The sequence below is a fragment of the Nannobrachium achirus genome, assembly GCF_963921795.1.
Source record: "Nannobrachium achirus genome assembly, chromosome: 13".
In the NCBI taxonomy this organism is placed as follows: domain Eukaryota; kingdom Metazoa; phylum Chordata; class Actinopteri; order Myctophiformes; family Myctophidae; genus Nannobrachium; species Nannobrachium achirus.
In genome coordinates this window covers 31,249,357-31,270,576 of record NC_137833.1, presented here as the reverse complement: position 1 = coordinate 31,270,576, position 21,220 = coordinate 31,249,357, and the positions used below count along the sequence as shown (strand labels likewise).

Genomic DNA, 21,220 nt, shown 5'->3' with positions numbered 1-21,220 from the left:
TTGTACACAACGGAGCAGAATGGCTGGGTGGAGTCTGTACAAGCAAAGGGAGTTACTCCGCTCCACTAAAGCCAGTAAACATAGTAAAAGGTCTCCCAGCTGTAAACAATTATGGCCGACACTAGTAGTGTGGATAGTCTATTTATGCCACTTGACAACACCCACGTCTTATGTTCTGTGGATGTCTGTGAATTAAACATTTTCATTTTAGACATACTTAAAGAGGTGGTGCCACACTTTTGTACTATTTTCTGTTTTAGATGTGTCTATGGAGTTAACATTACTCTAACAGACCACCGGGTGTGGTTATAATGTGGAAATCTGCTTTCCCTGTGTATTTTAGTTTCTAACTGAAAGCTGAAAGCCACCGAGTCAAAAGGCAGAAACAAGGTAAAAAAAAAACACAGATTTAATTACATCATAAACTCATCCCCTCCCCTTTTACCATACACCCAACACTGTGGGTGTGGCTAACTTCAGCTGGGTCACCGACCACCTGACAACCAGGCATACTTAATGAACTGGTGGGTGTGGCCACATAAAAACATAATTTTAACACTGTCTGTACACTTTTTTGGAAAGAATCTTCCTCCTAGTATAATCATAATACCTGATCTTCGTGTTTTAGGGGGGAAAAAAATCATGGCACCGCAACTTAAAGAAAGCCTAACCTCCATCTCCTACCAATAAAATGTAAAAGCTAACAGCAATGCAATTCAGGTGTAGACACGTTAGTTTCCACAGGCTAAGAGCGTGGCCTAGGTTATCTTACCAGTTGGTGTAAAGGCTGGTGATGGTGGGTTCTCCATGGCTGTCTAGGTGCTGGGTCTGCTGCAGCAACACGTTGTTGAACACGCGGGTAATGTCAATGGTGACATAGTTCTCTATGGACTGTAAGACGGTCATGTAGGCCCTGACGCTGGTCAGTAGCTCGCTGGGTTTGGCTATCTCCTGAGTAGCCTGGTTGTACATGGTCATCCCCACGATAGACCTGACACACATAGGAAACAGTTTAGCTCACCATGCGAAGAAAAGGTAACGGAGGAACACAGACATAACGGTTGATGTTTACTTTGTACACGTTTTGACGACTAGAAAAAATCATTTGACGGCTATCATGGTCACAACAAACCAGACACAATCAATAAATACAGAATGTAATGACGTTTTTGTCCACAACCAGAAGTCTGGTGACAAATTGCTCATTCCGTACATAAATGATATATACGTCAACATTTTGAAACACATTTTATTTGAGGACAACATCAATATTTATTTTGTTTTGGGGATAATTTACAGCATGTTTTAGGGGTCCCAGTGTAACAGTAACATGTGTATTTGCCGCGTGTGCATGTATTTACTTGGTAAATCTGATCTCCAGATGTGAGGTGAGGTATTCTCGCGGCGTGAAGGTGTGTTCCCACACCACCATGTTGGGCACGTAGTTGATGGAGAAACACAGCTCGGACAGGGCTGTGTGCAACTTGTCCAGACTGAAAGAAAATAACAAAAGCATGACTCAAAAACCAACACATCGCTCTCTGTACGAGAACACACTAGGCTGTGAAGAAATGTGTCATTATTGTGATCTGTTGAACCCCTGCTCTACATTAACAGAAACTTATTTTTTACTCACACAGTAATTTGAAAACACAAGAAAAAGGATCTGTTCCCCCCAGACACGCACACACAAACACCTTTCACATTTTGTTTAGAATGACAGAAATTACAACTATAAAGATAAGTGCCGAATTATAATGTTCTTAACTCACTTGGTGACCAGTAATCTATTTTTCCTCATGCTCTCAACCCCAGGTTTCTCTCTCTCCGGCTCTCCTTTCTTTCCGGTGGCCTTCTTACTCTTCTTGTTGACGGCCTGGCTGATGGTCTTGGCACAGTGCTTAGGAAGCAGCTGGAGACAGACACATGGACACAGGTATAGTTGTGGTATTGCATGTATATATTAGATTAGATTCACCCAAATTTCCAAATGCTATCATGTTGCTAGAAGACCCAACAAAGCCATTGGACAACATCTGGTCATTTGTCGGCTGGTTGGTATAATCTTGTAATTAGCATAGGCTAACTATTATAGTTGTCATGGAAACTGCTTATGAACATCATAATTAGCAATAAATAATTTATACTCTGCTATATTCCAATTGTCTCATTTGAGTCTTCCCGTTGACCAAATATCAGTGGTGTAGTGTAGTGTGTGTTTGTGTACATACCTGGTCACTGAGAGTGCACTGTTCCGTGCAGATGTCAGTGATAAGATTTCTGGCCTGTTTGGCCATTTCATCCAGAAACATGTTGCACAGCGACAGGCTGCGGTCCCCTATGTGGTGGCGCTACAAATGCAGATGCACACATTCATGAACGAACACACACACACACACACACACACACACACACACACACACACACACACACACACACACACACACACACACACACACACACACACACACACACACACACACACACACACACACGTATGTTGTTTGCCAACCGCAAAACAAGTAACTAGTACTACTAATGGCACAGGATATGTGGGAGGGTGTTTCTGTACTTTATTTACAGTTCTCCAGGTATGTTCTGCTAAAAACACAACAACACATTAGCTGGGACTACAGGTCAATACAGACACGACTTGGTGTTTTATTTCTAGTATGTGTGTGCATGTGCTCGTGTGCGTGTGTGTTTACCTCCTCAGGGCACAGTTCATGTGTGCAGGACATGAAGTGTGTACACAGCAGAGGGAAGCAGATGGAGTGTCTGCTCTGAGATGGTAGCTCCAAACACTGTTGAAACATCTTCTCAAATGCCCGGCTGTAGAAACTACAAACACAAAAATATATAATTTTTTGTCTCAATTCAAACAAATATATAAACTTGCGATTATTCGGTTATTCGTTTATTATTGGTTATACTATCGGTATTTTGGGTTAATTGACCTAGCTGAGTGTCTCTCACCAGAATATGGAGAGGTCAGAGGTCTCCACTAACATCTCCACCAGTGAGTCCACCATCTTGGTGTGAAAGATGATGGTGTTCATCATCTTCCCCAGCTCCCTGTGGTCTGCTATACCCAGACTGGCCTTTGAAACACTGGTATATGCCTAGAGGAGACGGAAGGTAGGATATAAAGGGCATAAGGGGGAAACCGAGAAAGTTAATGTTGAGGCATTCTTTATTGACATAACCAAAATATAATTTGAGAAATGAATGAAACAAAGGACACATTTACACATGAAATATATCTGACAATATAACCGCATATTCTGCAGAGCTTGCCCAGAGAGATCTTGAAATTATAGCAAATGTATTCGAAACAATCTGTTCATGAACAACATGGAGTGGGTACCAACTGTATGTGTACCTGCAATCTGAACCAATCCAGCCTCATGCCTCTGAAGTCAAACACATCTCCATCCTCCACTATAAGGAACAAGGGGACAAGCATGTGCACAGAGGTTAATTTACCACAGTCCTACCTTATTATAAATGTTGACACTGCATGCACACTACACTGTGTTCGATGTTATTATTATTATTTTTTTAAATGTTGTTTTGGGGCTTTGATTCCTTTAGTGATAGGACAGTTGACTGACAGGAAATGGGGTGAGAGATGGGGAGTGACACGCTGGTGTCATGGCAATACTAGACATCTGAATATTAGTAGGCACGTTTTCAACAGTAGGCACATTTTTGGCATATATACATTCCACAGTGTTAATTTAACTAAAATGTATAAAAAATGCATTTTCCGTTGCATTTCTATACTCTCAGAGTTAAATTAAGCCCAAGGATTTTACACTGTAGTTTAAGTTTACCTTGTTTGACGCTGAGAGAGGTCATGGTGTTGACAAAGGAAGACATGATGATGGATTCATCTTCTGGACACACAGATAGGTTCTAGCATAGACAAAACAGGTTACATTCTTAGAGCGATTAATGTTATTCACGTATGTTTGTTTAAGCCATTAATCGCCATTGTCATACAACTAAATATTACTGGTTAGGAATTAGTCTTGGAAGATTCGCCTCGATACGTGGGCTGCAGAGGCGTTGCCACTGTGATTCTTTTATTTAGATAAGAGTAACCTCCAGCGCCATCTCTGCCTCCAGTTACCATACTCAAATTCCGTGCTGGGCTGACTTCCGGCCCAGAGATATAATCAGGGTTCCCACACATTTTTACCAATTAATTTCCAAAACTTTTCCAGAATATTTAACCCAATTTCCAGGACTATATAACAATAATTCAGCTCAATAACAAGTCGCTTACTCTTATGCGCAGTGCCCAAAGAGGTAGTGTATGCCAGTGGTTCTCAACCTTTTCAGGCTGTGACCCCCGAAATAATCATATTTTAACTGGGGACCCGGCACCCTGACGAGCACTAAGAGTTGAGTTGTATAACACGTTTCTATTGTGAAAATAGCAGATCTACATGCTCACAACGCCTCGCGTTGCGAGGCGTTGTGAGCATGCAGATTGGCTATTTTCACAATTTCTGCCTCTAATATTTGACAATTTGGCCCATGTTTAATTTGTCATTTCAGAGGTATTAACAAAATCAATAACCAAAGACAATGCATAGCTATTTTTTCCAGGACCTTCCGGGACCCTTGATCAATTCCCAAACTTTTCCAGTACTGGAAAAATATTTTTCTAATTTCAAATTCTTTCCAGGAATTTCATGACCGTGGGAACCCTGTATAATCGTTTCTTCCCAGAAGTTCTTCTCGCCCCCCTAGTGGCGGAAAAAAAACTTCTGGGAACTCAGATTAGTGCATGCAGGAATAGGAAACCATGGGTAGTTTCAATAACCCCCCCTCCCCCCTGATAGATTGCCCCACTGACATTCTCAATGCTTGCGAGTGTGAGAGCATGTGTGTACCTGCACCAGCTCGTTGAGCACCACAGCATCGAAGCCAGATAGATACTGAACGTAGTACCTCTGCATGACTGGACCATACTTCCTCACATGGGCCCTCAGCTCCTCCATGTAGAAGATCAACTCTGCTATGTGTCTGTACCACACACACACACACGCACGCACGCACGCGCGCGCATGCACGCACGCACACACACACACACACACGCACACACGCACACACGCACACACACACACATATAATTAGTGCTCTGACGAAGGCTCTTAGCCAAAACGCGTAAGCGTTCCTTTTTGGTGTGTGCCAATAAATAAGTGGAAATGTGAGTACTTTGTCCTCCTGATTTAAAAATTGGGGATGTGCTACCTGTTTGGAATTTAATTCCTATTTTTTACGCATAATTAGTGTTTGCCTGTGCAATCATGAATTAGTGTGTATCAAGTGTATTATTGTGCACATCTGCATGTTTGCGTGTGTGTGTGTGTGCTTACTTGTCTATGAAGTCGTCTGTGCTTTTCTTCTGGATGTTGTCTGCGTGGCGAAGGAGCCAGATGATTTCATCACGGGCAAACGATAATGCCATGAACACGAACAGCGCCTACAAATGGAGAACACAAGAGTAAAAGGGAGAGAGGTCTCTTTTTGAACACCTACAAAATAAAACACACTTTATCTTTGGTATCATTATCAGAACTAGGGATGCACATTCTGAGGCCAAATGATGCAGTTGTTTAATAGAAAGTAGAAATTTTCAGACAGTGTCTCACAAGTTATCAGAACATATGTATTAGAATCTATGTGACAACGTATTCTAACCCCGATTGAAAAGGCATTATGCCACAAAGTGAGGGACAAAGCACTAAAGCATCGCGTGATTTCAAATGCCCAGATTTTGAAATTGTATGAACTGGGTCAGATCAGGAATCAAAATAATAAGTATTATTATTCATAGCACCAACTTTGTGTGTATGTCTGTCTCTCTAAAAGAACTCTAACATATTACAAACATCCCAGTAAGGTGTCTTTAGATGTTACCTTTGGGCCCAGGAGTCCAGGCTGGTCAGCAAGGACTGTGGCCAACTCCTTCAGAGCAGAGCGGAGAAACTTGCGTCGTTCTCTGTGCATGGAACCTCTGCACATTAAACACACAGATGATACCCAATGACACATCATCATTAAATTATATATTCTAACTAAACACCTTCAGGACAACATGGTAAGATGAGAGTACTGAAGGAAGAGGAGAGAAGACGAGGCGAGCAGGGGAGGTGAGACATATTTATACCGTTACAAGTTCAATATCTTGTCATGACATCACGTAAATTGATACACAAATGGTTTTATAATAAAACAAATACAAGGAGAAAGTGGAAAAACAAGTACAAAGTATGCAAGATAAAAGGATCGAGGTCAAGAAAGAGGGAAAGGGGAGAAGAGGAAGAAAAGACAGAAGAATGGATGGATGATAGAGGCAGATTGAGAGACGGAGAGCAAAGGGAGACTAGGAAAGATACGTACGCGTGAGACAGTGCTTGTTCCTTGCATTCTCTTATGTCGTTGATGCGTTTATTGTATCTGAAAAACAAACAAACAAAATGAGGAAAGAGACACATAGTGCACTGATTGATAAATTGATGGTATGAAGGTGGTCAAGTTTTATGTTCTTCCCCTTTACCGTTGTCATTTAGTAGACCAATTACAATAAATACATTATAAAGACAAATAACTGTGTCATTGAGGAAGTTAAGCAGAACAGTGCCAATATAGAGACATTGAATATGTTATGAGTGTTGTCCTTTAATAGGGTGTTTGTACACATCAAGTCACTAAATGTACATCATAAATCAGGCCTAAATGTGTGTATATATACTTCTTCCTACACCTGTGTGTGTGTGTGTGTGTGTGTGTGTGTGTGTGTGTGTGTGTGTGTGTGTGTGTGTGTGTGTGTGTGTGCGTGCGTGCGTGCGTGCGTGCGTGCGTGCGCCTACCCTCGGATGTTAACAAACAGGTCCTCGGCAGCTTTGTGGATGTGGAAGACTTCGTCTCTAAACAGGCAGAGACAGGTGGAACTCTGCAGAGCCAACTTCCACAAAGACAATGCTGCTGCGTCAGTGTTCAGCACAGCGTGACACAGGATGAAACCAACTAGAGAGAGAGTAAGAGAGAGAGAGAGAGAGAGAGAGAAGTTAATAAGAAGCAGTGAAGTTAATAATAAGCAGAGGAATTAATAGAAAATAAAAGATGATAAAAATTAAGTAATTTGAGGTTCCTCATGTTTTACAATTATTAAAAATGAATTCACCAGCAATGATATCATGTGCAACAAAGTTGTGTACATTGCCTTTGTAATTTAAGTAAGTATCAATATAATTAGTTGTTCGATTACACAATGAATGTACAATATCTTTATGCAGATTGTATATCTTTAATCTCTGTAGAGTGAGCAGGGCTCTACCAGAGTCAACATCAAAGAGAGTGCTGGGTACTTACAAACAATCCACTTCTCCATGGTGTCCAAAGACAAGTATTCACACGGCATCTAAACACAAACACAAGACAGGAAGGTGAACACCATGTGTACAGTATACAAAACAAAATGACACATCATTAACCTATGCATAGTATTCAAATCAATTGAGACTAAGCAGAAGCAGTTGAAGAATAAATAATAGTTTGAGTTTGTCCATATTGTTGACACTTACATCAATATATTCTGCTGCTAAATCGCTTCTTCTTTTATGGCTTAATCACACCACTTGATGCTATAATGACTCGTCTCAATATTTCATTACCTTATGGGGTTATTTAAATTGGTGAGCTCTTCATGAAGTCAAAACACTACACTGGTAAAAACCTTTGTTGCAAAAGATCAAAACATGCACCTTTTTTATTTTACTAAATATTATGTATGCAAATATCTGCTGCCAGGCCAATCAAATGAAGCAATGGGGGAAAGACCAGCAATAGAGCATCGCAGTTGAAGCCCCACCCCGTCTTCATTCTGGGGTCGGAAGCGTTTTCCTCATTCATTTCTTCCATAGACATTTCATAAAGTATTTATTTAAACGTTTTTAAGCCTTGGACAAAGCCACCTCGGCTGGTGAGGAATCATGACAATATATATATTTTTTTAATTCAATGATTAATTAGAAAGCTGAAAAAAGGGCAGGGTACAAGACTGTGCACATCATTATTTAAAAAATTGCGGAAACTATACTCCCAGAATGCATTGCGAATGACACTTGTTTCCTGAAATATATCCCTTAAATCACGCTCAGTTTAGTTATCCAGGCCAGCATATGGCCTGACATGTACTGATTTTCATCTCTGTGCATCATATTTGTAAAAGAAAGACACTCGCTCACGGATTTCTGCTGAAGTGCAATAATCTGCCGGGAAGACAGGGGGCAGTAAGCTACTTCCGCGGTAACCGCAAGATACATGAAAGAAGAAGAAGCTAGACCAATCACAGACGTCGATTTCACCGGATGTACATTTTTAGCAGTATGGGTAATGCAGTTCTTCTCTGTGCGATCTTGATTAAAACGTGTTTTTACTAAAACTAGAGTGATTGCATACATACTCGGGGGTTCTACAGGAGCATATAGAACCAGTGATAGTAAGTGGTAACATTGTGTACATTGAATTGCTACGATTTTGTGGCTGATAATGAAAAACCCTATGGTGAAAATGAATGGGCTCTTTACTTCCGACACCTCACTGCGATGCTCTATAGGAATCTGGTTTGCCACCTTCGAGAACCCCGGGACTACGGTTATGCAGAGACAATACCAATCTTAATTATTATTTTTTCATTATTCTTTTATTGTCTCCCCTTATAAAAGTCTGCTCCACTGACCTTTACAAACTCTGCCCCTAGATTAACAACTGCTGTGCCTGACCACAGAGCTCATTGCTAATATGCAACATTTATTTGATCTTGCACTATGTCAGGTTGTTCTAAATTAACTTGAATTATTATATTGTTAAAATATTGCCAAATTCATAATTTACTGTTGAAAACTAGTATCTCAATAATTGCTACCAACCATATGACATGATATAATGGGCAGCCCTCTAGAGTCAGAGATATACAATAAGATATATTAATACAGACACCAAACACACAGCACATACACAAAGTGCTGCATGCAGAAACACACAAGAGCCAGCTATACTCACTGTGTCTGACTGAGCAGGATTGAGCATGGTAGAGGGGGCTGAGATGAGAGAGAGCAGCTGGGCGTTTCTCCACTGGTCAGCAGACAGATTCCTCCTGGGGTAAACCATCTGAAGGCTGATCAATGCATCTGACAGAGACTGGACAGGACAGAAACCATCAGCCCTAATCCAGTCATTAGCTTACTTTGCACTCATTTAAGTATTTATTTGATTAACAACTAGAAGCAGTGCTCTTCCGAGCACAGGTCTCCACCAGGCCGTGCGTCCTGGTGGTGCTACTGTATAATAGGCCAATGTAAAAAGGGTGGCATATGTTCTTCACCTTAGATCTTTCATGGCAATCGGACGCTGCATGCATGATTTCAAGCATTGTGTTCCAAAAATGTGTTTTGCTAAAGTCTACCTGCTGGTGGCGCTATAACAGGACAATGTTAAAAAGGTAGCATTTGTTCCTTGACCTAGTGGGAATATGTGTGGCAAATGTCACGGTAATCGCAAGCTGCGTTGATGATTTGAGGCATTTTGTTCAAAAACGGAGCAATCCTGCAAACTTTGGAAGCTAATATTAGCCAATCAGGATGGAATGTGAAATATCAGACGGATCGGACTTGATCACATGACTATAGAGATACTGTGTACCGATTTGCATGATTTTTGGATAAAATCTCAAGGAGTAATATCCAAAAATGTGTTTTACATAAGTCGGCCCAAAGGTGGCGCTATAAAAGGCTGATGTGAAAAATGCAGGGCAAAGGTTTATCCTTAGCCTCTAGGGAGTGTGCTTACAAAGTTTGAAACTGATCGGTGGAGTTATAGGTAAAACCACAAATCGGGCTGTTATAGCGCCACCATGAGGCTGATTAAAAAAAATTAAGTGGCATTTCTTCCTCGGCCTAGTGGGAACGTGTGTGCGCGATTTCATGATAATTGCACTTTGCGTTTGTGATTTGAGGCATTTTGTTCAAAACGGCTCAATCCCACAAACTTTGGAAGCCAATCTTAGCCAATCAGGATGGAATATGCAAAATCGGACAGATCCGTGTCGATCACATGACTGTCGAGATATTGCCTACCGATTTGTAGGATTTTTGGACAAAATCTGTAAGAGTAGTGCACAGAAATGTGTTTAGCAAACATCGGCCACTAGTTGGCGCTAGAAAAGGCCCATTTGAAAAATTTAGGGCAGAGGTTCTAGATTGGCATCCAGGGAATGTGTGTGCTCACTTTGGCAGCGACCGGGCCAACGGCGACTGAGATTTGGCGCTCACAAACTGCGAGGACGCACGGACGCACGCACAGACGGACGGACGCACGCACGGACGGACACACGGACGGAGGGGAAAACATACTCTCCCTCAGCCGGTGGAGACAATTATATGAAAATAATTAGATCGATTACACACAGCAGAAGTTAATCTTCATAGCACTGTGTGAGTAATTGTGTCTGACTAACAGTTATGCATTGTGCCTACAGTGAATGTACATACATACATATTGTACAAATATACACATGTGCACGCATGTCTAAAACGCGCATGCCCACACAGACACCGACGCGTACGCACACACACACACACACACACACACACACACACACACACACACACACACACACACACACACACACACACACACACACACACACACACACACACACACACACACACACACACACACACACACACACACACACACACACACACAGTTAGAGGTTCTCCTCCTACCTTTCCATGTGGAACAAACTCCTCCATCATTTTCTTCAGAGGGTTCTCATAGTCCACGATCATCTGGCCCAACCTGGGGTACTCCCTGTCACTACACACACACACACACACACACACACACACACATAAACACGATTCCAATAAATAAATCACTAATCGGATAAGAAAATAATCATTAGTTGCAGCTGAAATGTAGTGGTCTAAAAGCAGCCAGTTACCTAGCCCCATGTGTCATCTCGTGGGCGTAGTTGTACAGTCCTATGATGGCTTTCCTCTCTTCTATGCGTGACAGCAGCATCATCAGATTGGTGTATGTCACCACCAGGTCTAAATAGTTCTTGGTCAGGTCAAAGTTCACCGTCTAACAGGTAGAAAGTGGAAGACATGAAGACAACAAGGTAAAATTACACACATATTTTAAGCATTTAGTTTCTCTTTCAAAGATAGCCTGAGTGCACTGAAGACTCTGGCTGGAACCCTCATCCAGTGTCATTTTGACTGTGCTTGCACGTCATGGTACACTACCAAGCAACTTAACACATTGGACGCCAATACTAAATCCATGTAACCTACCGGCGCGTGTGCGTGTCCGTTGTGCACACGAACGGTGCCGTGCATGACGGGCGGACATGTGATGTTTAGCGAGGAGAAGACAAAAAAGGACAGCAAGCGATACTACAGAGCCACGGCTGACTAACATGGCTGCTGTTTACAATGGGAGAGAGACGGAGGGGGAAGAAGAAAGCAGTGAATCGAGCCCAGATCAATCGATCTCAATGAGGAAATGCACTCGGCCGCTAGGCAGCATGGGATATGTAGTGTTAACGCTCACATACCGCGAAAACGGCACTGGTTTACCTGGTAACCAGGTAAGATGTCTCAATGTCTTTTTTAACAGTACAAGTATAGTCAATACAATAGAAATGTAGTACAGTTAAACACCCTGCCTAAAAGGAACATCCCAAATAAGACCTTTTACGGTCTTTTTTACGTTGGAAGTCCTTGGTATTTAATTCAGGAACTGGAAACCAAAATGTTGAGACTAAACCCAGACCTCCCAAAGTAAGCTTGTGAGATTGCTTCTAAACTTGCACGGGAGGTCTCACATTACCCCAAGGACCAGACCACTTCATTAGGCTAGGATGGCTCAAGGTAGAAGAAATAATTTCGACAAGGATAAAAATGCATATGCTAACTACATGAACCAGTGACTGATTCATGTAATTTGTCCTGAACATTGGTGTTTTTAACTTACAATGTCAAAGAAGACTTGGCAGGCGTCAATGGTGTTCAACAGCTCACATACATGGTCCTGTAGGGAAGATGTATTGTACAGCTTCATCACAATCATTCATTCATTTTTTTTGCTCTCCTTCATTTCATTCATACTTTGATTTTACAACAACTTGTATTATGCAAGTCCACTACTTGACGTTTTGCAATGCAAACTATGTTTTATTTTAAAATACAATTGATTGGATTTGAGTTTCTTACCTTAAACTCCATGACATCTACGAAGGTGAAATAGTACAAAGCCAGGTTCTTAAGAATCTCTGACTTCTCCTTCTGTAGCTGAGCTAGCTGTTGCTGTGGAAACCACATCATAGAAAGACTGCAGTTATAATGGTGTTATTAGGAAAGTCAAAGGACATCATCTATTTTGGTTTTGTAAAGCAGAAACTATTTGCATCTTATGTCAGCCATAAAGCAGAATGTTGCATTGACCAGTACCATCTGTTCCAGGTGAACTACAGCATGGTCAAACAAACTTAACTCGGATATATTACACTAAGATTTGTTTTCTATGACATCCACAGAAACTCGTCATTCATCAATCAAAAGTCTAAATCAGAGTCAAATTCAACAGGCTGTTGCCACAGAAGCCAGAAAAGGGTTCAGCCCAGTAAAACCAGGAAATGGCCATCTTCAGAAATTGAAAAGTAGTGGCAAATTAATTTTAGGTTTTAGCCCCGTCCTAGTGAATCAATGAATTAGATAATGAACAACTGAGTAACTGAGTAACATGCTTTCTTTAATAAATAAAAATATTTTAAGCCTTGGCTTGTATAGTAGGAGAGAATAGTCACAAAGCGATGTCACCAAGTACTTACTTTGGTAAAACATTTATAGTTTCACATAGGAGTTTGTTTTTATTATGTAAAATAATTGCACAGCACTTCAGCTTTAATTTGATTGCCTTTTGAGCCAAAGAAGATGCTGCAAGAGGAAAGACGTTTTTTGTTTAAATATTTTGCATCAATTTGAAAACGTCAGTAGATTATAATTGCGCTTTCCTTTCAATATTTTGTCCAACTGCAGAGTTGCAGACCAGTTGCTGAACACACCTTTCAGTGGCTGCTGGCTGTTGATAGAGTCGTGCTGAGCTGAGCATGCTAGCCTGGGACATTAAAATGTTGTACCAAAGTAGTCTAAGCTTAGATAGCCAGGTCACCCAAAAGCATCATGTAGTGGATTTCCCAGAGTACAGAGATCAGAGAAAGAATGAAAGAAAACGACCTGTGGTCAAAATTAGACGAATCCTTAGTCTTATTAGAATACAAGTTGTCGCTATTGATACCATGTTGCAGCCTATGGGGTTCAGTTCACTTTCTATTCAATCACCTCAATTCAAATGTTCAAATGATGAAATAAGTTGTGTTTGAAAAGGTTTTACACAGAAATATGTATAAAATACACATATGAATCTGAAAGAGGAGGTTTTATTTTTAGGCGCTGTGGTTAAGAGGAAAGCAGTAAGGTAAATGATACATGCAGACAGAATCTGACAATGACTGCTGCACTAAGGAGTCAACAAAACTTTTGATTTCACCCTTAAACCAGATTAGACAATTACATCAATAGGATTCTGGTACCGTTTGGTCTGGACTATATGCTAGTAGGGTTTAGTCCAAATATTGCCATCATTCAACAGTCCTGTCCTTTTAAAAATAAACAAACACTGTCAAACAAGAGCAACTGGATGTTGAAAGACATCAGCCACTGAGAAACTTTTATTTCCTGCCCTACCCTTGACACAAGGCAAATTCAATGTAATGTATTTTAAACAATAGGGATCAGTAAGAATTGTAATTAGATCAGGTTAGATCACATACTGTAGACCTAACAGTTAACATGTTCAACAGAACAGAGGTTGCCAATGTGTTCTGCATTTTATCAACATAGAGAAGAAATATTATCCTCCTCCTTGCAAGCAGTCGGCAAGTCTTCTAAACCGGCTGCCTGTCATATAGCCAGAAAGCCAACTATCCAACTACCCAGCCTGGCAAGATAATTAATGGGCAACTCCAACATTTTATTATTGTTTTTTAACCACTGTAAACCTGGTGTCCCTATTTTGGGCATGTCATTATAAGTGCAATAATTTCAAAAAAAAATGAAAAAAGCTTTACATATGTATTTCTAAATTAACACAAATAGAAGAATAAAGGGCTTAAGTAGTCATGGAAAATTGGAAGATTTCTGACAGCCAAATTGAGCCAATGTAAAACAACCCAGTGAAACATGCCATTTTAAGTAGACTGGTGTTGATTTTTCAGCACTGTGAGAGCAAGAGCTTCATCCTCAGAACAGAACGACAGGTTTCAGGTATCAGTGTAGTTGCCCATTAACCAGCTGGCCAGCCAATGAAAAGTAAAAATGCTGCCAGTGGGAGAAAGAGAGTAAAGACAGACGGCGGTGCAAAGCAAAACACACGCCAAAAAATTAAAAGAATCATTACAAAACTAAGATAAAAAATTAAATAAAAACTCAGAGAAAACTTAGTTACGTCAACTTATAGGTACAAAAAAACTTACCAAAAAGCACAAGTCCGGAATAAGCCAAGTTTAGCATGCAAAAAACAAAACACAAACAAACACAGAAACAAAGCAGAAACACAACATAAGAGACACATTTGGCACAGTTATATACTGAATAAGCAGTTAGCCACACATACACACACGCGAGTGCGCGCGCACAGTGCGGTTAGCTAAATGACAGTTTAACACTGATGCGCACACAGAAGCTATGAGCTGAGCTATCAGTTAATGCTGAAAGAAATCACTGAATGAGCCATGAGGTCAGGTTGGTACACACACACATACACTCAATCCAATGCCATTTTGTAGCAAAACACACAACACAGAAAACCACTTGTTGTTCATTAAACTTTTGAGATGCAAACTAAGTGTAGCCTATATTCTGCTTTGTGATACCTATGTAATGCTAAAGCCTATCTTGTTACTAGAGGCAGTAATAACCTAACTGTCCACCAGAGATCAGCATCTTATCTTATTTGAATTGGTGTTATATTTTGAGCTCTATCTTGCTAAATACTCCTGTGGTAGTAAACAGTGATGGATCTGTCTGGAGTGGAGTGTGGACTGTACAAAAATACATTGTTTCTCTTTGCATACAGACCAACACTGTGTGGCCATCGTTCAAATAGTGCGCCTCAGCAATAAATTGACCATCTGTAGCATCCTTAATACAATGATTTCTGTCATCACATCAGACAAAACTGCCATTCATTTAGTCTATATGATGTGGATGACTATACTATATTATAGTTTAAAATGACCTCAGTTGCATTAACTTTTTAAAGATCAGTTTCAAATTCATCTCAAATCTTAAGACCTGGAGGGACAGTGGCTAAGGCCTACAATAAGCATATTTCATGGAGGAAACTTTGACGGACAACTTCCAACCAGAGAGATGTCTTTCATTTCTCAAATCTACTAATTTCAATACTTTTCAAAGAACCAAGAATCCAAATACTCCACTTGTTTTCAAACATCGATAGCCCAATCCCAGTTTAAGTTCAGCAGAAGAAAAGGGCGTTCCCATATTGGGTGTGGAGTGCAGAAAAATAACTTTTTTGATTCAATGTCCTCCCCCCCACAAAACACATACACACACACACACAGAGAGTCTTACGTTATTGTTGCGCGTCTCCACAGCGGGGAATTTCCGGACAATGAACTTGACAGCCGATTCCAAGTTCTTATCCACCAGGTAGGAGGGCTTAGCTTTCGGATCTCCACATGCCTAGAAAAGAGAGGACAGAGGAGGCGAAGAGATAAAACAAGAAAAGTCAAGGTCAGTACAATTATTCTACTGTGAAAGCAAAGCTCCCCTTTTGTCTTTAAATGGCAACCAATAAATAGCTACTCCAATTCTGGTTTATTATAACCCCAACCACAAGAAATGGTAACATTTTTGTGAAATGTGATGTAATCAACAAGTATGCATCACTATTCTTTTGAAGACATTCATTCACTAGGAGGATTTAGGTTTAGATAAACCAGATTCTAGCATAGTCTAGGTATGAACAAGAGCCCAAAGTGGTTCTCAACCGCTGTCATTTGGAGTGAGCTGCACTGTGCATACAGTCATTATAATTAATAAAGGCAGATTAAACAAAACAACAAAAAGTATGTAATAATACTTTATTTCCGTTAAAATTTCATTTAGCTTCATTGTTGTCCAGCAGCTCAAAATTTAACAAGTGACAATTTGCAGCCCTTGTTTGACTGTGTTTAACATTTCCAAGAAACCAAAATGTTTTCATGTATTTCAGTCAGTAATTCTTTGGAGTTGCCTTGTATTTGCCAGCAATTTGGTGTGCAATGTATTTCAGTCAGTAATTCTTTGGGGTTGCCTTGTATTGGCCAGCAATTTGGTGTGCAATGTACTGTATTTCAGTCAGTAATTCTTTGGGGTTGCCTTGTATTGGCCGGTAATTTGGTGTGCAATGACACAAACTGGCTGAGAAACACTGAGAGAGACCCTTAACTGCAGGACTTTCCTTGCCACTGAATCAACACTTGTTAGTACCACAAACACACTGCATGGCAGGCAGAATGATGCACATAAAATGTGAGGGGGAGAAAGAGAGGATACAGAGGGAGGGAGAGGAAAAACAAGATGGGATGGATTAAGAGAGACAAAGAGAAAGTAATTAGAGGAAAAAGAGATAAATGAAAGTAGAAAAGAATATAAAAACTACAAGGGGAGGCCCTTGCTAAGAATGTTCCCAGAATCCCATCAACCTAACTATATCTGCCTCCACAAGAAGAGCAGTGCTATATATTACAACAGCATGTGCCACTGTTCCAGCCTTTTTGCTCTGATGCCAGCATAAAGCAATAGCACTCATGCAGTATGGCAGTGTAGTAGTGAATGGTTAGGAAGATGTTATCCATGCATGTGCCATTAAACAGGGTGTTTGTATAAGGTTTATGGGCTGCTAGATTAGACACACAAGCCCAAGCAGGTTTGAGTGTCCTTAAAAAAACGTCATCTGCTCAGTTGTGCCCTAGAGAATGTGAAGTTTTGAGTGGAAGCCACAAGATTCACACGAGGGAATAACATAAAAGCTATGTTTGACTGCTCACAACTTAAACAAAAACAAGAACAGCCTTACGCAGGACCACAACCACAAATTGGAATCTCAGCTTGCATGATAATGAAGCATCTCCAGCCACTGCTAGAACAATTTTACAACGCAGAACAGTGGGACACACGGTAGCTAACACATACCGTCCGGGGGTGGGGGCAAGGTGGTAAGACTGCTATGGAACCATATTGATGCCATCGGTTTGTAAGTCACTGGTTTTACACTGGGTTGGACAGGGTGCATCAGTGATCACCTCCTATTTTGCATCTCTCTGAGCAGGTTTTCACTAAAGATTGCTAGCCAGCAAGGTAACTTATGTGGGTCAAGTGTGTCCCCTTATCTATTTGTCTCTGTATTAGTGTCTTGTAGTGTGTCCGTCAGTAGCTACTTCACTGACCAAAGCCTTCATCTCGGAAGCTGACCATTACAACACAGCAGTTGGTCTGGAACACACAGACTTGGGATATGAGTCATTACACACAACCACAACCAGGTTTCAATCCCCATCAATGACACAGGTGGGACCTCAATTCCTAGCTTTTCTCCTTGTATCCCCCCTTATTTTTATCAAACCAAAGCTGAAACTTCAATGGCCTTAAATGATAGCCGAGATGACATCAGCAGTATGATTGTCTACCTGACTACTTTAGGCCAATGAAATTCCATTCATGGTTTGTCGAGGAAGCATGTGTTTAACTACATACGGTGAAAAACAAGGACGCAAGATCCATATCGTTTTATAAAAAGCACACAGTCTGGCTATTGTACCAAGACATTGCCAACTGTGACGCTAACAAGGCATTAACCTATAACAGACTTGACTATATGGACCACTATTGGGAGTTTGTCTAAAAGCCGGCCAGCGGTTGGGGGGCATCTATTTATAATTTGCATCATTACAATAGCTTAGTTATTGGTGAGGTAAAGACAAAGGTTTACTGGCTCCTCTTAAGTGACTTGGAGTTTAATAACAACAGGGCTTTCCTTATCGAAACTACGGTATGTTTATGGGCCTTAGTTTACAACCTTAAGGACTGTAAATTGATTCTCGAGCTAAAACATGCAGGCCTTTTTCTTTTACATGTATAGTACGGTGGTACTTGTCTTTTAGTAGTGGCTAGTGCATACAGTTGACTGACTGGTTGGGTTGGGATTGGGGGCTGGGTGGAAGGATGGATGAATGAATGGGAGAGGTGCAGTGGATGGATGGATGGAGGGAGAGAGGGAGGGAGGGATAAGGCATGAGAATAAGCTGAGAGGAGCAGGAGGAGTGAAGGAGGATTAGGATGTGGGGGCTGTTCACTAGATACCAGAACAGACCTTCATTTTGCTCCACTTTGTTTCTCCATGTTTGTCTGGAACCATCAGCTGGTTATATCTGGTCTTTTCAAATAATGCTCAGACAATTAGGAACTAATATGACAATTAACATAATTATATATATACTGTATATAACATTTTATGCTGGGGAGCCCACATTAACTATTGATAATAGGTTGAGTAAAGCTAAATCTTAAAATATGTTGTTGTGATAATTACAACTTGTAATAACTAAATGAAATAATAAGGGGTCTCCAGTCAGGCCCTCAAGGACCTGAGAGAATCCATGTACCCCACTTTGAGAACCAGAAAGAATAGCATCAAGAGGATAGAACAAGATTCTAGACTGTTTGAAAAGTGTGAACAATCCCACACTATTGGTCATAGAACCAGTAAATTGTACCAGGCTGGCTGGCTGGCTGGCTGGCTTCCATTCTGAAATAGATTTGCTGGATACAATGTTCTTGTGTATTCCTTGCCAATAGACCGTTTGTCAGCCTTCTGATTGGTCCCTGAGACTCCCTGACTGGCCAACCAGAAAAAAACATTCACTTTTTGCTATCGGGGGTGGAGTTTGTGCAGTGGAGAATGTTGCTTCAGGCTTTCAAAAACTGTCCGCAGTGCGCGACACGGAGATCGGCCGGTACGGTGATAGCGACGGCAAGCGTCAAGCGATCTCGCTCATCATAACGAATAAGCTTCAACAAACTAGTTCACATGTACCTTATCAATGGTCTAAGAGTCACGATTGGGTACATATAATTTAAATGGGCAGAATTACGAAAAGCCAGCCTATTATGTGAGGAGAAACATTCTCTCTGTCCTCTTCCTAGTACCCAAGATGCAATGCGCTTCTCTTTCTATCTCTGATCCAGAGGATTAAACTAATTAAAACATTTATTTTTCGGGGGAAAACTACTGTTTTGCTATGTAATTACTGTACCTTTTTCTTCCCTTTTTATTAATATCACGTAGATGTGTTTTTTGTGGTACTTTATATAGCTGTAATGAGGCTATGAAGGGAAAAAAAATCCCATCCACTCCCACTATAAAATAATCTGCAAAAAGGATTCTGTCCCACTGGGATTAAACACATTAAAACATATATTTTCGGGTAAACCCCCTGTTTTGCAATGTAACTACTGTACCTTTGTCTTCCCTTTTTATTAATATCACCTAGGTGTTTTTCCTTTGGTACTTTATATAGCTGTAATGAGGCTATGAAGGGGAAAAAAATCCCATCCGCTTCCACTATAAAAACAATCTGCCCAGGGTTAATGTCCCATCATAGTAACAGGGCAGAATGGGGCGGGATTTACAAAAGGGTTTATTATTAGCATCACACACAGTTTCACTGGTTGTTGAAAATTATCAGAATGTTAAAACAACCTCAGATTTAGAGCTAGAGCCTGCCAGGCTCAGCTGCCCTGAACTGAATGGGAACAAGGAATGTAAAGCGTTTACTGACAAGTCATTGATCAATTTACAGTTAGTTTAGTTTGTAAATTGATTCAATTTAGTGATGCACAATTTAAAAGCAATATGCAATAATTTAGTTTGAAAGAAATATAATAAGATCCAGTTATCCAGCCAGAGCCATTGAAATGTAACGATTATTATGTGATAACCTTACTAATGTATTGGAAAAACAAAACAAAAAAACTAATTTGGCCCCTGGGAAATACAGTGGTCATTTTCTTTTGGCACTCACATTTCTACAGCCATCTTTTACGATTTAGTTGACATTGTTTTTTTGTTTGTTTTTTTACCTGTGCAACAATGAGAGAATGTCAAAATGTTATTTCCAAACAACCAAGAACTGAGAATAATACTAGAATTTGTGTTTTCTTTGTGTACACAAACTGGAAGTGTCCAGTTCTGCTTGCAGCGTTCCAGACTCAAACATGAAACAAAGAAAGAGGAGCAACAGATCCGTGCAGGTAACCAGCAGAGGAGAAGAGCAGGACGTGTAATTAGGAGTTGAGGAAGGGTGAAGGGGGTTTTATCAGTGGAAGGTGATAAACTTTGCAAACCTTCCAAACTTGTCCTTGCTGCATAGGAGAGGGGGGGAAGCATTGGAACGGAGAGAAGAAAAGACAAATCAAAAACAAGGAGCCTGCCCAGGCAAACCACTAGTAGCCCCATTAGTACACCCCACACACACGCACGCACACGCGCACACACACACACACACACACACACACACACACACACACACACACACACACACACCTGAGTAATTGGTTGGGGGCAATTGATCTTGTGTTATGTTGTCTCTTAACACAACATGCGGGAGTGAATAACAAATTGTGTAAACATGTGATCCATTAATACATATTATTTACTGCATGCGGTTTTGTATTTAACACATGTGGTGTCCTTAACTAGTCACGCATACATAATTACAATATTCTCACTTTAGGAATGTGGATGGGCTGAAACAACATGGCCAAATCTTAAGCTCTCAACTGCCTGCATCTCAATAGTCTTATCTATAATAAGGGCTTTGACTAGTTCCACAATATTGCCACTGTTTGGCTGCTACATGAGAAATTGTTGAGTAATGACAAGAGTAGTTGTATTAATCTTGGGTCGGGTCCAAGGATAAGAGATTACATTCAGAATTTGAATCCTAATATCACATCATGTAGTCGGAGAGTAAGAGAGTAAAATCAATTAATTTCTCAGCATCTAGACT

General features: G+C 40.6%; 1 protein-coding gene across 1 annotated transcript in view; it reads right to left on the bottom strand.

The window, feature by feature from the left end:
- Positions 1–21,220, bottom strand: part of nckap1 (NCK-associated protein 1) — a 40,411-nt gene that overhangs the window by 13,747 nt on the left and 5,444 nt on the right. The window contains exons 2-21 of the mRNA XM_080740942.1: positions 15,741–15,851; positions 12,300–12,386; positions 12,061–12,117; positions 11,024–11,166; positions 10,806–10,896; positions 9,082–9,219; positions 7,390–7,438; positions 6,888–7,044; positions 6,418–6,474; positions 5,935–6,031; positions 5,391–5,497; positions 4,905–5,037; positions 3,837–3,918; positions 3,383–3,441; positions 2,977–3,122; positions 2,709–2,841; positions 2,232–2,351; positions 1,773–1,912; positions 1,362–1,493; positions 773–991 (exon numbers count right to left, since the gene is read on the bottom strand). Of these exons, the coding sequence (XP_080597068.1) occupies positions 773–991; positions 1,362–1,493; positions 1,773–1,912; positions 2,232–2,351; positions 2,709–2,841; positions 2,977–3,122; positions 3,383–3,441; positions 3,837–3,918; positions 4,905–5,037; positions 5,391–5,497; positions 5,935–6,031; positions 6,418–6,474; positions 6,888–7,044; positions 7,390–7,438; positions 9,082–9,219; positions 10,806–10,896; positions 11,024–11,166; positions 12,061–12,117; positions 12,300–12,386; positions 15,741–15,851 (2,258 nt within the window). The remainder of the gene's footprint in view (positions 1–772; positions 992–1,361; positions 1,494–1,772; positions 1,913–2,231; positions 2,352–2,708; positions 2,842–2,976; positions 3,123–3,382; positions 3,442–3,836; positions 3,919–4,904; positions 5,038–5,390; positions 5,498–5,934; positions 6,032–6,417; positions 6,475–6,887; positions 7,045–7,389; positions 7,439–9,081; positions 9,220–10,805; positions 10,897–11,023; positions 11,167–12,060; positions 12,118–12,299; positions 12,387–15,740; positions 15,852–21,220) is intronic.